This window comes from Vipera ursinii, assembly GCF_947247035.1.
Source record: "Vipera ursinii genome assembly, chromosome: 2".
Taxonomy (NCBI): Eukaryota; Metazoa; Chordata; class Lepidosauria; order Squamata; family Viperidae; genus Vipera; species Vipera ursinii.
The window spans coordinates 22,235,439-22,250,697 of NC_139513.1; the positions used below are offsets into that span (position 1 = coordinate 22,235,439).

Here is a 15,259-nt window from a genome sequence, read left to right on the forward strand (position 1 = left end):
CAAACTGGTTTGTATTTTATGACAACTGCACTGTCCTGGGGTTATGAGACCTTGTAACCTTTCCAGCCGGCTTCCAACAAGCAAAGACAACGGGGAAGCCAGATTCACTTCATAACTGTGGCTAAAAGATCATAAAATGGGGCACAACTGACTTAAACAACGGCCTTGCTTAGCAATGGAAATTTTGGATTCCACTGTGGTCATTCAAGTCGAGGACTACTTTCACTTTTGGAAGACAAGGAGTGTTGCGTTCAGAGAAATAAAAGAACATGACCCACTCATTCAGTGTGCAGGCTATTTTCCTTTCAGTTCTCTACAACTAGAGGTCACCCAATGAACTGAATTGTGGTCCTGAAAGTATGAGTGTGTGTGCGCGCGCGCGTGCAAATGCGCGCGAACACACACACACGTAAATCCCCTGTGCATGTGCAAATGGGACTGCCAGTGCCCGTGTGGCAGTGCTATTGTGAGTGGGTGGAGCACGGCAGCTATACCCGGTGGCCAACAGGCTGTGACCTGGTACCAGGTCGCGGACCATTGGTTGGGGACCCCTGGATTAGTGGGCTTCCTAATGGAGCTGGCTGAAAGAACAGACAGCTGAATTCAATGTGCCAGGGCCCTGTATTTGTTCTCACCTGAAAGTATCAGGAGTGTGTGTGCGCATGCAAACACGCGCAAACACACACACACGTACATCAACTTGAGGATTTGCTACCATGAGATGTAGAACCGCTGCTGATGGATTAGTGCAGAATTCTTCAACCTTTCCAGCTTGGTGGCCCAGAAGGAAAGGGAGCAGCAGGGAAATGTGCGCGCGGGCAGCCCCTTGCACGACGGCACTAGCGTGCGTGCACATACACAAGCGGGCCACGTGCACCCACGTGGCAGCAGTGCTCGTGTCCCCCGTGTATGCGCAAATGGGGCCGCTAGTGCCCGTGTGGCGGTGCTACTGTGAGTGGGTGAAGCTCGGCAGCTATACCCGGGGGACCGGTGGCCAACAGGCTGTGACCCCGGGACCAGGTCGCGGGCCATTGGTTGGGGACCCCTGGTTTAGTGGGCTTCCTAATGGAGCTGGGTGAAAGAACAAACAGCTGAACTCGATGTGCCAGGGTCCTGTATTTGTTCTCACCTGTATTCGATTTATCAGCTGCTCCTGTTCAAAACCAGGTTTACTTGACTTCTGCTCCCCCACATAGGTCTTTAACTGCAGCACCAAAGCATTCTGGGAAGCCAGTTCTGCCTCAGTCACACTGGAAGAAAGAAACCAGAGACCTTGAATAAAATCCCTGTACCAAGGTGGCTCAGTGGGTTAGGATGCTGAGCTTGTCGATCAGAAGATCGGCAGTTTGGTGGGTCGAATCCCGAGTGCCACATAACAGTGAGCGCCTGTTACTCGTCCCAGCTTCTGCCAACCTAGCAGTTTGAAAGCACGTAAAAATGCAAGTAGAAAAATAGGGACCACTACGGTGGAAAGGTAACAGCGTTCCGTGCGCCTTTGGCGTCTAGTCATGCCGGCCACATGACCACGGAGACATCCTCGGACAAGCGCTGGCTCTTTGGCTTTGAAACGGAGCTGAGCACTGGCCCCTAGAGTCGGAAACGACTAGCACACATGTGCGGGGGAACCTTTACCTTTACCAAGGAAGGGAGTGTAGAGATGGAGGTCAAGGATATGAAGGGACCCTGTGCAGCAAACTGCCTGCCTTAGTATCCTGATATCTGCATGTCTATGAGCTCATTCCAATTAGCACTGCCAAGGATTACCAAGAACCAGCTAGATAAGAGAGACTCTGCCCTCACTGGGATGTTCGGATGTTCTTTAAGACTGACTAAGGAGTACACCAATAAACAATGCTTTTGCTGTGCATTATTTCCTTCTGTTCTGTACCAGCCTGCTACCGGCCTCGCAGAAAAGGCAACCCCTTTACAGACGGCAAGAGGCTGGAATACGTCTGCCAAATTTATTACAAAAACAAACAAAACACGAACCAAGATACCGGAGCTTTGAAACACTATCTGAGCGGTTGCTTTCAGCAAACCAGCCCTCCCCACACAAGTCCTTTATAAAGAGTTCAGGGCGTGGCTTCTCTCTCCCTCCTTCCGAGAAGCCCCATTGCCTTCCTCTGTTTACTCCTACTTGACTGCCTCCTGCGTCGGGCGTCCTTGAACAGGGCCAGCTGTGGGTCATCTTCATCCACGCTGTCAGGCTCACACAGCTGGGTCTCCACCAGGTGGGAGGGGCCTGGCTGGGGGCTCTGCGGAGCCTCAAAGCCATCATCAGCAAGTTCTTCAACACCCCCCTCCTGCCCATCTGAGTCATCCGACCCAACTGCCGAACCCACAGGCTGACCCTGAATCACAACACCTTGTTAAAACTGTATAAATACAACATACTCTGCGTAGGCAGACAGACATTTTGGGACACCCTGCGATGACTGGTCTCTGAATCCCACAAGTGTGAAGAGAGGATGAAGACATAAATCAACCTGAGTTGGTTCTGGAGTATATCTTTTTTCTCCCTTAACTGGCTGGCCTCCTTACGCTGGGCTTCCAAATCCTGCTGGAATGCACATATCTGCTGCTTCAGGGAAACCACTTCAGCTTCATAGACTTCAGACAGCTTATCCAACTGTGGGAAGAAGAAAAAAAAGAAGCAGCTGGAGACTTGAGACATAAGCTCACCTCTATTATTTGAAGCTACAGGTAGTCCTCAGTGTACGACCACAACTGAACCCAAAATTTCTGTCACTAAGTGAGGCAGTTAAGTGAGTTTTGTCCCATTTTTTCCACCTTTCTTGCCACAGCGGTTAAGTGAACTGCAGATTAAGTCAGTAACACAGTTGTCAAGTGACTTTGTCAGAAGGTCGCAAAAAGGGATCACACGACCCCGGGACACTGCAACCGTCGTAAGTATGAGTCAATTGCCAAGCATCCGGATTTTGATCATGTGACCAAGAATTCTGATCGCCGTTTATGCCGCAACAATTGTTAAGCGTGGAAAAAAATGGACTTAAAAGATGCTTTTTGCAGTGCCGCTGTTAACTTTGAACCATCGCTAAACGAACTGTTGGAAGTCGAGCACTGCCTGTAACTGCTCTCCAAGGCTTTCTTTTCCAGAGAGCTTTGCAACTTATTTTATCCTATGTCAATTTCTAATAAATAAATAAATAAATAAATAAATAAATAAATAAATAAATAAATAACTTCTCAAGATGTTTTGTTGAGAGCCCTGGCGAGGCAGTGGTTTCGAAGGCAGTATTGCAGGCTGACTCTGCCCACAGTATGGAGTTCGATCCTGACCGGCTCGAAGTTGACTTAGCTTTCCATCCTTCTGACATCAGTAAAATGGGGACCCAGACTGTTGGGGTTTACATGCTGGCTCTGTAAAGCGCTCAGACAGGGCTGTAAAGGGCTAGGAAGCGGTATGTAAGTCTAGGTGCTATTGCTATTTTGCGCTCTGCGGTTACCTTGGTTTGGTACTCTTTCAGCACGGACTGTCGGCATTCTTGAACCCTGGCCTCCTGCCTCCTCCGTTCCACTTCTCTCTCTTCCCTCATCTGCTGCAGCTCTCCCTGCGCCAGGCTGATTTCATGGTTGCTCCTTTCCTTGGCTGACTCCAGTTCCTCCCTCAGCGAACCAGCTTTCAGTTGGCTTTGCTTCCTAAGCTCTTCTAATTCACTCCTTAGGGCCTCTTTCTCTCGCTGACTACTTTTCCTGACTTCTTCCAATTCGGTCCTCAGGGCAGCAACTTCAGTAAGTTTCTGGCTTTTGAGTAATGTCAGTTCTCCTTGGAGATTGGACAAGGTACTTTCCCGAGCAGCTATGGATGCCTCCTGTCGGGCAGAGGAAACTCGGAGGGCGCTAACGTCCGACTCCAAGCGCTGGATCTCGTGGAGCTGATGGGAGATGATTTCGGCCTGTTGAGACATTGCCAGGGTCACATTTGAAGGCTCAGCCAACCTATCCAAGGACCTTGGATAGAAGAGAGGAAGATGTCAGGACGTTCTCCTATCTCAAGGGAGAAGGCTTTAGGCCAGGGGGTCTTCAAACTTGGCCCTTTTATGACTTGCGGACTTCAATTCCCAGAATTAGGCTCTAGGCCAAGGGTCTTCAAACGTGGCCCTTTTATGACTTGTGGACTTCATTTCCCAGATTTAGGCTCTAGGCCAGGGGTCTTCAAACTTGGCCCTTTTATGACTTGTGGACTTCAACTCCCAGAATTCCTCAGCCAGCGTGTCTGGCTAAGGAATTCTGGGAATTGAAGTCCACAAGTCATAAAAGGGCCAAGTTTGAAGACCCCTAGCCTAGAAAGACTTCCCCATCCCGACTGCAACCTTCCAGACGTAGCCCAAAGATGCTTCTTCACAAGGCAACTGGACGTTCTTGTTTTTCTTGGAAGACCTTTCGCTTCTCATCCAAGAAGCATCTTCAGCTTCTTGGATGAGAAGCGAAACGTCTTCCAAGAAAAACAAGAACGTCCCGTTGCCTCATGAAAAAGCATCTTTGGGACAATTATGAGCTGGATGACTGAGAAACTCCACAGATTTCTAGAGGTGTGAGCTTCAGTTCACAGAATCTTCCAGCCATCATAGCTATTGCTGAGAATCCAAATATCTGATGTCCATTCAATCTGAAGGGCATCTAGATTAGGAAGGACAATTCTAGGAACTGCTCACTCAGTAATAGGAACAACGGAATGCATACGATTTTCCTTCTAAAAGCCATGAGTCAGAGAAAGCATAAATGGGTTGATCTGATTTATGGGTAGTCCTTGACTTGTAACCATTCGTTTAGTGACCACTCAGAGTTACAATGGCACTGGGAAAACAACTGACAACCGGTTTTTCACACCTACAACCGTTGCGGCATCTCCATGGTTACGTGATTAAAATTCAGACGCTTGGCAACTGACATGTATTTGTGACGGTTGCAGTTTCCTAGGGTAAGGTGATAACATTTTGCGACCTTCTGGCAAGCAAAGTCAATGGAGAAGCCAGATTCACTTAACAACCATGTTATTAATTTAACTGCAATGATTTACTTAACAACTGTCATAAAATGGAGCAAACACCACTTAACTGGGGCTCTACTGTGGTCGTAAGTGGAGGACTACCCGTAGATTGTCCAAAGAAAACAATGTAATGAATCTAAAAGGTGCCACTCTCAGTCGTTCAGCTCAGAAATAGTTCAAAGCCATCTTCTAGTAATTTCCTCCCAGCTCACTGACTGCACGCAGCATTAAAAGGTTCAGAGACAATAAATAAGATGCTGAATTGTTCACCTGGTTTTATCTTTTGAGTCTTCTGTCTTATCTACTGTTGCGGTCCTTCTTTGGAGTTCATTTTTCAAACGCAAATTCTCTCGTCTGAGTTCACCAGCCTCTTCCCAGCTAGGGTAAGCTGTGGCTCCCCAGGGCCCAGGAGTGGCCACTGTTAGTGGTGGTGCTGATTGGCTCTGGAAATGTGAAGGTGGAATCAATTCTCTAAATCCTAGGGGAGGAAAAAAAAATACAGAAAAAATCGCCTAGATCAGTGATGGCAAACCTTTTAGAGACCGAGGGCCCAAACTGCAACCCAAACCCCACTTATGAATCATCGGGTGCTGGGTGGGTGTGGCCCATTGGGTGGGCGTGGCTGCAGTGGTAATGGCAGACTGGGTGGGGCTAAAAAGTTCAATCAATCAATTCCAACTTTGCGAGATCTTTTTTTTTCCCGCCAGAAGTTGAAATTGATTGAACCTTTTTTTTTTGCACACAGCAGCAGAGGCCTAAAGCGAAAAGGTTTTATAAAACCCAGCTGAAGGCCTAGGACTGGGGCGACGGCACGCGTGCCCACACGTGTGCCATAGGTTCGCCAACACAGACCTAGATAATGGTTTTCTATTTAGATGTATAATACTAAGCCAGGTTCTCACCAGATAAGAAATCCACTAGTTGTTAATGAAAACATAGAATGGGGATCTTAGTCTTACCCAGACAGCTCTGGTGCTGGTTTAAGTGTACCTATGCTACCTTTGTAAACTAAAGAAAGGAAATTATGTGAGTGAAAAAAATCAAAAGAAATGAAAAACACAGATCTCTCTCTGCTTTTCTGGCTACCTGATCAATTTATCACACAGTATCAGAAATCCTCAGAGGTCAGAGACCACCATAGTGAGACACAGGACTGTTTTGTTAAAGGGTATGGTGTGCATTTGTGTGTGTGTTTGTACACGTACATCTTCAAGTCAATATTGACTCCTGGTGACTGCCTAGAAAAGTCCTGGAGTTTTTTTGGCAAGATTTCAGAAGCAATTTGCTATTGCCTCCTTCCTGGAGTGAGAAGCCGCGATTGGCTCAAGGTTACCCAGCTTGAGTAAAGGAGGACTAGAATTCACTCTCCCATTTTTCTAGCCTAGTGTTTCGGTAACTATACCAAACTGGCCTTGTAAAGGCTTTATAGGCAACATTTTAAACTGCAACCAAAAGTGGATCAGCTTCATAACTTAACCAATTGGCAAGTTATGCCTTTTGTGGTTAGTCTCAGGAAATAATCTAGTAAATTTGCTTTGTTCTTAGTGGGCTTCAGATAGACTTCTACAGAACATTTGTTGTTGTTAGCTGTGAAGTCGTGTCCGACCAATCGTGACCCTATGGACAACGTTCCTCCATGCCTTCCTGTTATCTACCATCTTCTGGAGTCCATTTAGGGTCACGCCTACTGCTTCAGTGACTCCATCCAGCCACCTCATTCTCTGTCATCCCCTTCTTCTCTTGCCCTCAATCTTTCCCAGCATTAGGCTCTTCTCCAGTGAGTCCTTCCTTCTCATTAGGTGGCCAAAGTATTTGAATTTTAGCTTCAGGATCTGGCCTTCTAAAGAGCAGTCAGGGTTGATCTCCTCTAGGACTGACTGGTTTAATCGCCTTGCAGTCCAAGGGACTCGCAGGAGTCTTCTCCAGCACCATAGTTCAAAGGCCTCGATTATTTGGCGCTCAGCCTTTCTTACGGTCCAACTTTCACTGCCATACATTACAACTGGGAAGACCATAGCCTTGACTATACACACTTTTGTTGACAGGGTGATGTCTCTGCTTTTTAGTGTGCTGTCTAGATTTGCCATGGCTTTCCTCCCCAGGAGCAAGCGTCTTTTAATTTCTTGGCTACAGTCCCCATCTGCATACATAATGCATTAAGTTGGCTGACTTAGAAATTGCAACCAGAGCAACAACCTATCAAGGTTATCAAGGTTATCCCTAAGAAGGAATTTGCTGATTCTTTACCAGTTGGCCTTGTAATCTGGAACACAGCAGGGGGGTCCAGGTGCTTGTCTGAATCCTTCCTCTTGGCCATGGCCTCACTTCACAGTCCTTCAAAATATACAAACACTTAGAGTAATAATTTCAATTCTACTCATGGCAATTTAAAGTTTAAACACATTACTAAAACAAAATTTCACCATATCAAGTAAACAGAACATTCACGTGAAAATTAATCAAATCTATTACAAGTAAAGGCTTCTCTGCAAGACTCTAAAGATGCTAGACCCCTGATTAAGGAAAAATGCCCCATAACCCTAAAGGCAATAACAGAATAACAGAATTGGAAGGGACCTTGGAGGTCTTCTAGTCAAACCCTCTGCTGAAATAGGAGACCCAATACCAAATACATATATATTTATATTTATTAAATTTTTATACCGCCCTTCTCCCAAAGGACTCAGGGCGGTGTACAGGGCAATAAATATCAAAATATACATACAAAAGTTAAAAAAGAATTAAATAATCATGCCCAATATAAAACAATGATTAAAACAATGTTAAAACCAAATCCAAACCCCAACCCCATCAGACCAGGCCGGATTGTTCAAATGGCTGTCCAACGACAGAGGACTGATCACAAGTCACAATCTGATGAGTTGATGACACTCAAAGAGTATCTTTCCAGGTAATTCCACTATCTGAGAAGGATTACATAAAGCAGCATTTCTTAAAGGGTGATCCTGGCATCCCTGGGGATCCCCAAAGCCCTCTCAGTGATCCATAAAATCAAAATTATTTGCCAGCCTATGTTGAAAGATAATACAATATTAAAATCCTATCAAAGAGTTGTGAGAAGTGGTAATGGGTGTCAATGTATCAATTTTAATTTTTAATATAGTAAATATCAATAAACATAACCCATATCAACAATAGCTCTTTTGGGGTTCTCCATAACTTTAAAAATGGGAAGGAATCCTAAAAGAAAAAAAAGTTTAAGAAACACTGACATAGAGAAATAGCATACAGTACTTTCCTGTTATTGCAGCGCAGCAATTATATAAAAATGGTCTTAAGTAAAATTAACCTAATTTAGGGCTTTAAGATGACAGCCAATGCTTTATACAGTATTTTATCTGGAAATCTACAAGAAATCATTCTAGCTATTGAAGAACGGACAAATCACTTTTTTTCTAAATAGCACTATAAAAAAAAATCTGCCACCTTACTGAAATTTCTGATCTACAGTACATGCAGATGTGTGGTACGTATATTTGCTTCACTGTATAGCACACATTGCAGCATTCTATTTTGCAGGAAACTTTATGATGCAGCACTGTTTAAAGATCTTTTCTTTTTCAAGAAAAGTCTGGAGCTACCAAATCAGTTTCAGTTGATAAAAGCCTCAACCTGAAACATTTGAGATCACATATTTTTTTTCCTTGGGAAGAGGAGCAAACTTCCATCTTTCCAGATCATGCCCCCTTACAAAAAAAAAACAACTTTGGATTTTGAATCCAAACAGTTTGCTTGGATTCATTCCAATTTGTTTCTCATTGAGCCTATTATTTATTACCTGTAGACAAGCAGTGGAGGAAATCATTCCATTATCCAAGAGGGATAACACGGAGGAACAGATTTGAGTGTCTATGACTGTGGAATTCTGGGAGTTGAAGTCCACACATCTTTAAAGTTGCCGAGTTTGGAAACAAAAAAATTGGCTTAAAAACTGGCTTACAATCTCAGATGCTTTAGGCTAGGCAACTGGAAGCTGCAATCTCCACTGAAGATTGTTTTAGCCACAATCTGATTCTCAGGTTTAGTTCCTACAAAGACAATTCCAGGACCGTTTCCCCCCCCCCCTTTTCATTTATTAAATTTTTAAATCTTCTGACTCTTTAACGACTGTCAGTTGTTTAAAACAATCTGATGAAACATCATTCACGTTATTTGACGCAGTGCTTTGTTTCGGAGTAATTTATGGTCTATACTTCCAGTCTAGTTTCCTGGTTGGCAAATCCAGCATAAACCATACACCCTAAAGCAGGGGTCTTCAAACTTGGCCCTTTTATGACTTGTGGACTTCAACTCCCAGAATTCCTCAGCCAGCTTTGCTGGCTGAGGAATTCTGGGAGTTGAAGTCCACAAGTCATAAAAGGGCCAAGTTTGAAGACCCCTGCCCTAAAGCTAAGGATTCCCTACAGGATTGGCGATCCAAGACAACCCAGTGCCTCGCATTAAGTTGTAACATACTTCTCCTGGCTACGTTGCTGTCCATTTCATAGCTACCTGCCCACGAAGCCTCCTTTGTTTCAATTCCAATTTTTCTCCTCCAGCTCTTAATGAGAGAAACAGTGAACCCAAATTAGAAATAAAACCTGGCGATTCAAGGCAAACGCCCGCCCTTCGAAGCGGTTCCACTACACACCATTCCCACGTTTCAGCGCATCCAGCATCCGCGAGTTTTCTGATTGGCTGTAACGTGCTGGAACCCCCTGCTCCTCAGATCCTCCCGTCTTTTCATTGGCTGGTTCCTCGTTCCAAGTTGCCACACCCCCTTCAGAACAGAACTCCGCCTCCACCCCCGCCCCTTTCGAACCGTCACCAACGGTCCCTAACATTCGGTCAACAGACGAGGATCCAAACTGCGCATGCGCTTAGTGCCGCGGGCGGATTGGAAGTTAGGAAAAGAAGCCTCTGTTCCCGAGAGAGGAAGCACTAGCTACGCCCCTCCGCGAGCGCTAAGCCAATGAAAACGGAGAAGAGCAATACAAGTGATGAAGGCGCTGAGATAGTTGAGCACGGGATTCTGGAAGGCAATACCGTAGATTTTGTCCAATAAGAGAACTTCCATGCTTCTGATCCAAAACGGTGAATTAAGGAAAAAGGAAGTGCGGCTTTTTCTCTTAAACCAGTATTTCACATCCTTGACCACTTTTAATTCGTTTGGACTTCAACTCCCAGAAATCCCGAGGCAGCAGCATGGCTCTTTGGGGAATTCTGGGACTTGAAGTCCACGCCAATTAAAATGGCCAAACTGGAGAAATACTGCTTTTGTTTTTTGACTAAGCAGAAACTAATCAGGGAACACGAGGATTCCAAATCTAGTTGTCTAGTTGTAATCTGCTTGTAATCTTAGCAGACTCTGGAGTTTGCTTGCTTTCATTAGGAAGAAGCTCAGCTGCAGGTGAAAGAAATTTGCAAAAAGAAAACAGCATTCCTGAAATGCATTTTATCATACCAGCATCTCCTTTAACGTAGGAGATTGATTGAGTGTATTTATTAAACTTCTACTTGCTGTACTTTTTTCTAAGCCAAGAAGGATAAGCATGTAAAACTGAGCCTTTTGCTATCTTCTTACCAACATCTTGTCATGGTTCCGACAGATGAAACTCTTCAAAAGAACCTGGAGGTATTGTTTACCTTAAAGAATCTTTTATTTGAGAAACAAAGCATCGACACTACATAGTTAAAGGCAAAAACTGAATTCCCCTCCCCTGGGTACAATGTAACAAAGCACAATTCCCTCCTTCAACTAACAGTCATAAATCACATTCCCCAATTAGCTTGAAGCAAGGGCTTTCTCTCCAGCTCTCCAGCCGCCAAATCTTTATCAACTCAGGGCGCAATAACCTTGGATTCCCACGGCTGAGTTATTGTTATGACTAACTGGACTCTCACCCACATCCCCCCCCCTCCCAGCATCAACTATCTCTAAGAGTGAAAGAGAAAAGATGGCTACATTTCCATCTGTTGTCAAAGCAAGAACATCCAATGTTAGCAGCTGACACAGCTTATTTTTTTTCTGTGCAATGAAGGTACAAGGGGGCAATAGGCTGACTCTGAAAACCACTGAGTCTTAGACAGCGCTGTAAAGCACTGTGAAGCGGTATATAAGTCTAAGTGTTATTGAGGTTGCTACCTCTCTCTTGGTTTGTGTGATGAGCCCTGGAAAGGCTGGGCTGGGCAGGGATGGGTATAGGCCGGTGATGGCCAGATGATGCTGCGGGCTGTGGGCAGAGGGCATGGCCACCGTGGCACTGTTGGGACACCTGGGTGATCTGCTGCAGCAGGCCGTGGAAGCAGTGGGTGGCCCTGTGGGTGGGCGGAAGGGGGCATAGTGGAGCAGAGCAGTGGTGGGGTGGGGGCAGTTTGGGGGCACTAAAAGGTTTGCCATCACTGGTATAGGCTATTCTGGGTCACATGACTAGGAAAAAGGTGGGAGGGGGTCCTTGAGCTGTTGGCAGCATTCCAAGCTGCAACCCCAATCTCCCACCAAACTGAGCTTTCTGGAATGCTCCAGAACCTGCCTTTTAAAAAAAAAACCTATTTTTCCGGTTTCACTATGTGATCCCTTTATCTTTGATTTTCAGAGCATTATCTTGAAAGGCAGATAAACAGATGGTCTGGATCATTTATGTACAACTGCTTTCCGAAATTCTGTGGGGTCAAAAAGTATAATAAAGGAGAAGTCAAGACAGCAAACTGGGCACAAAAGCAAAGGGATTTATTATTAACGTTTCTGTTGGAAATAATGAGCAGTCTTTGAAAAGGCATCTTTAGGGAAGGCCAAAACGTGGGCCTTTGCTGCCATCTCATGTTATCTGGATTTTTGTGGCCCAAATCCTACAGGGCTGCCTAGGGATATGAGGATAGCTAACTCAAGAGAGGTTTGCAATAATCGTGGTGGTGATGGTGATGATCCCTTATGCTATGGAGGCCTACCAAGGGAACCAACACCTTGAATTGGACTGGAAGCAAACCGACAATCAATGCAATTTATGAAGTACACTAAAACATGTCCATTTCTGCTCAAACCACTGCAATTTGACCGGTTGAAGCTTCTGCTGGTCTCCAAAGGAAGTCCCATTGAAAGTGTGCTGCAGTAGCCATTCCGTTGGGTCTGTTGTTTGATCATGACCTGACTAACAATGGCTTATTAAGTCATTGCCTTCTCTTAGATTGACCTGATTGAAGGAAGACAGCCTTAATCTAGACTAGGGTGGTGACAGCTGGCTGAGACTGCTGAAGGCCTCAGGCCTCTGCTTCAGGTCCCATGTGGCACTGCTGATGCCATGTCCCGCACTGCAGGGCTCAGCTGGGATAGCTGTGGCTTTGCACTACTTTGCAGCACCCCACCAGCCACACATGGCCTGTTTCAGGCCTCTCCCACCCCTGCACTCTGCTTCACAACCTTCACAATTGCATGACTGCAGCTGGGAGTGCCAGGATTGCAGTCACTGAGCAGAGCAGTTCCATGGGCATCTTGCTTACTGACCATTTTGCCCAATGACTCAGATTCCTGTCCCATAAGTGTGGCCATAAGTGAAAACTCTCCGTAAAGCACTGTAGGAGATTGTGTCTCAATGCAGTTATTCTGGTTAAGAGCCTTGGTGGAGCAGTGAGCTAATGCCTCCTTAAGTAACACCAGCTGCCTGCAATTAGTGCAGGTTCGCATCCCACCAGGCTCAAGGTTGACTCATCCTTCCATCCTTCCGAGGTAGGTAAAATGAGGACCCAGATTGTTGGGGGCAATTAAGCTGACTTTGTAATAATGCCGCTTGGGGTGTGTGTGAAAGCCCTAATAAGCAGGCATATACATAGAATGAAGGCTACTGCTAAGTTTGTAAAGCCGCCCTGAGTCTTCGGAGAAGGGCGGGATATAAATGGAATTAAAATAAAAAAAAATTAAAAAAAAAATTTCAGTTCAGCTGTAAACTCAATTGTTGGATTTCCACAATTCATTTGATCTTAAGCCTATGTGAACAAAATGCATGTAATGCCATTTTTTAAAATTAATTTTCTATTAATACAGTTGATTAGTGCTTAAACATTGTGTTGTCTGGGTTAATTTGCTTAATAATACAAGTTACATTCTTAGTCTCTATCCCCTTTTCCCAACCATCGATAAAATAAATTCCATGTTTGAAAATATTCTGTATCTTCTTCCTCTTTGATCCTCAATGTAAGTCTGTCCATTTCAGCACAGTCCAATATCTTGATTATCTCTTTTGACTACTGGTGTTTCTTCATTCTTCCAGTGCTGAGCAAATACAATCCTCACTGCTGTTAGTACATGCAATGTTAAACACTTTACTTATCAGATTTTTCTTGTATTATACCTAGTAAAAAAAGTTCAGGTTTAAAATCTACATGTTTTCCTAACATCTTGTCTAATCAAATGTGTATTTTTGTCCTTTTTTTTTTTTGCTTTAACACAGGTCCACCACAAATGATAATATGTGCCTTCCAGGGCTTTTCCCATCCTTGCACTCTGCTTCATGACCCCCACAACTGCATGACTGCAGCTGGGAGTGCCAGGATTGCGGTCACTGAGTGAAGCAGTTCCATGGGCATCTTGTTTACTGACTGTTTTGCCCAATGACTCAGATTCCTGTCCCATAAGTGTGGCCATAAGTGAAAACTCTCCACAAAGTACTGTAGGTAGGAGATTGTGCCTTCTGACGTTTTGCAAATTGAAGGCACTTCAACTCCATTCAATTTACCTTTCTGTATTTTCTAGCAACGCAAATGATCCCATTTTTCACCACATCCATAAAATAGTCCACACATTGCATTTTGACTTTTAAAGCTCTTTTAAAGAAATATTTTATTAAAAACGTTTTATAGAAAAAGGCATAAAAAGTCACAAATAGAAAACATGCAAGCTAAAATGAGTAAGCAAGGGATCAAAAATTGTCAAGCACATTATGGCTTTCCATGTATCATTAGTTAATTATGATGATTGTATTGCTTTAAAGGATTAAGTTTTAAGCCAGGATAAATAACACAATATAATTCACCAAATAAAATTATAAGCCATAGTATGTTGATTCTCTTCAGCTTTACATATGCATTAAAATTGAAAAGTAAAATCTATACAGTACATAGAAAAATCCAGACTTTGGATAAGGGACAAAATTGCAGTCTAGAATTTCCTTCCAATTTGAATTTAATTCTACATCAGGTTTACTTTTAAGGTCTGAAATTATCTTTAAAACTCTTAACTGCTGTCACTTTTTGAAGATCTTTGCATCTGCATTCACAACTTTGTCATTATTTGCCTTTTTCTCGGCCCAACGATTGTTTTACATAAAGGTGATCCTCGTCTTACAACAGTTCATTTAATGACTATTTGAAGTTACAACAGCACTGAAAAAAGTGACTTATGACCATTGCAGTATCCCCATGGTCAAGTGATCAAAATTCAGACACTTGGCAACTGGCTCATATTTATGATGGCTAGTGTCCTGGGGCCATGCAATCCCCTTTTGCGACCTTCTGACAAACAAAATCAATGGGGAAGTCAGATTCCCTTAACAACCATGTTGCTAACTTAACAATTGCAGTGATTCACTTAACAACTGTGGCAATTAAAGTTGTAAAATGGGGCAAAATTCACTTAACAAATGTCTCGCTTAGCAACACAAATGTTGGGCTCAATTGTGATTGTGAATCAAGGACTACTTGTACAATATTCTCTTTGGAGGGCCAGCATTGTTGGGAGTGCGAGATATTTTAGGAAATGGCTGTCATGTATACCCAATGCCATTTGTGATATCCATAATCTAATGAACAGTGGTTAGAGCAGCGTTTCCCAACCTTAGGAACTTGAAGATGCGTGGACTTCAACTCCCAGAATTCCCCAGCCAGCATAGCTGGCTGGGGAATTCTGGGAGTTGAAGTCCACGCATCTTCAAGTTCCTAAGGTTGGGAAACACTGGGTTAGAGGGAAGGAACAGCAACACTTTTTAAATATTGCTCACATTTCAGTCCAATTTGTATTGATTAGAAGTCCCAAACAATTTCTGGATACTGAACTTCTTGATGGTGGCATGCCAGTGTATTGGAAAACCACCAGACCTGTTATTAAGCATCTTTTAATATTTGTTAATACCTGTTAATAAAACATCTACTACACCCCAAAAGCTGAATACTGAATTAGTTCATTCAGGCTGATTGGTCAACCTCTTTCCCTTGATTTCCTGGAAAACTATCATTTCTCTGAGCTGTCACTTTTTTCCT

General features: G+C 44.0%; 1 protein-coding gene across 4 annotated transcripts in view; it reads right to left on the reverse strand.

Moving 5' to 3' along the window:
• Positions 1-9,771, reverse strand: part of CCHCR1 (coiled-coil alpha-helical rod protein 1) — a 30,943-nt gene extending 21,172 nt beyond the window's left edge. For 3 of the 4 annotated variants that reach the window (XM_083351278.1, XM_083351279.1, XM_083351276.1), the window contains exons 1-6: positions 9,663-9,771; positions 7,259-7,345; positions 5,282-5,489; positions 3,468-3,972; positions 2,487-2,629; positions 1,130-1,250 (exon numbers count right to left, since the gene is read on the reverse strand). In XM_083351278.1, the coding sequence (XP_083207404.1) occupies positions 1,130-1,250; positions 2,487-2,629; positions 3,468-3,972; positions 5,282-5,489; positions 7,259-7,328 (1,047 nt within the window). In that variant the 5' untranslated portion in view covers positions 7,329-7,345; positions 9,663-9,771. Of the gene's footprint in view, positions 1-1,129; positions 1,251-2,486; positions 2,630-3,467; positions 3,973-5,281; positions 5,490-7,258; positions 7,346-9,487 lie in introns of all 4 variants that reach the window. The other variant, XM_083351277.1, reaches the window with a different exon arrangement.
• Between the last annotated feature and the right edge of the window lie 5,488 nt (positions 9,772-15,259).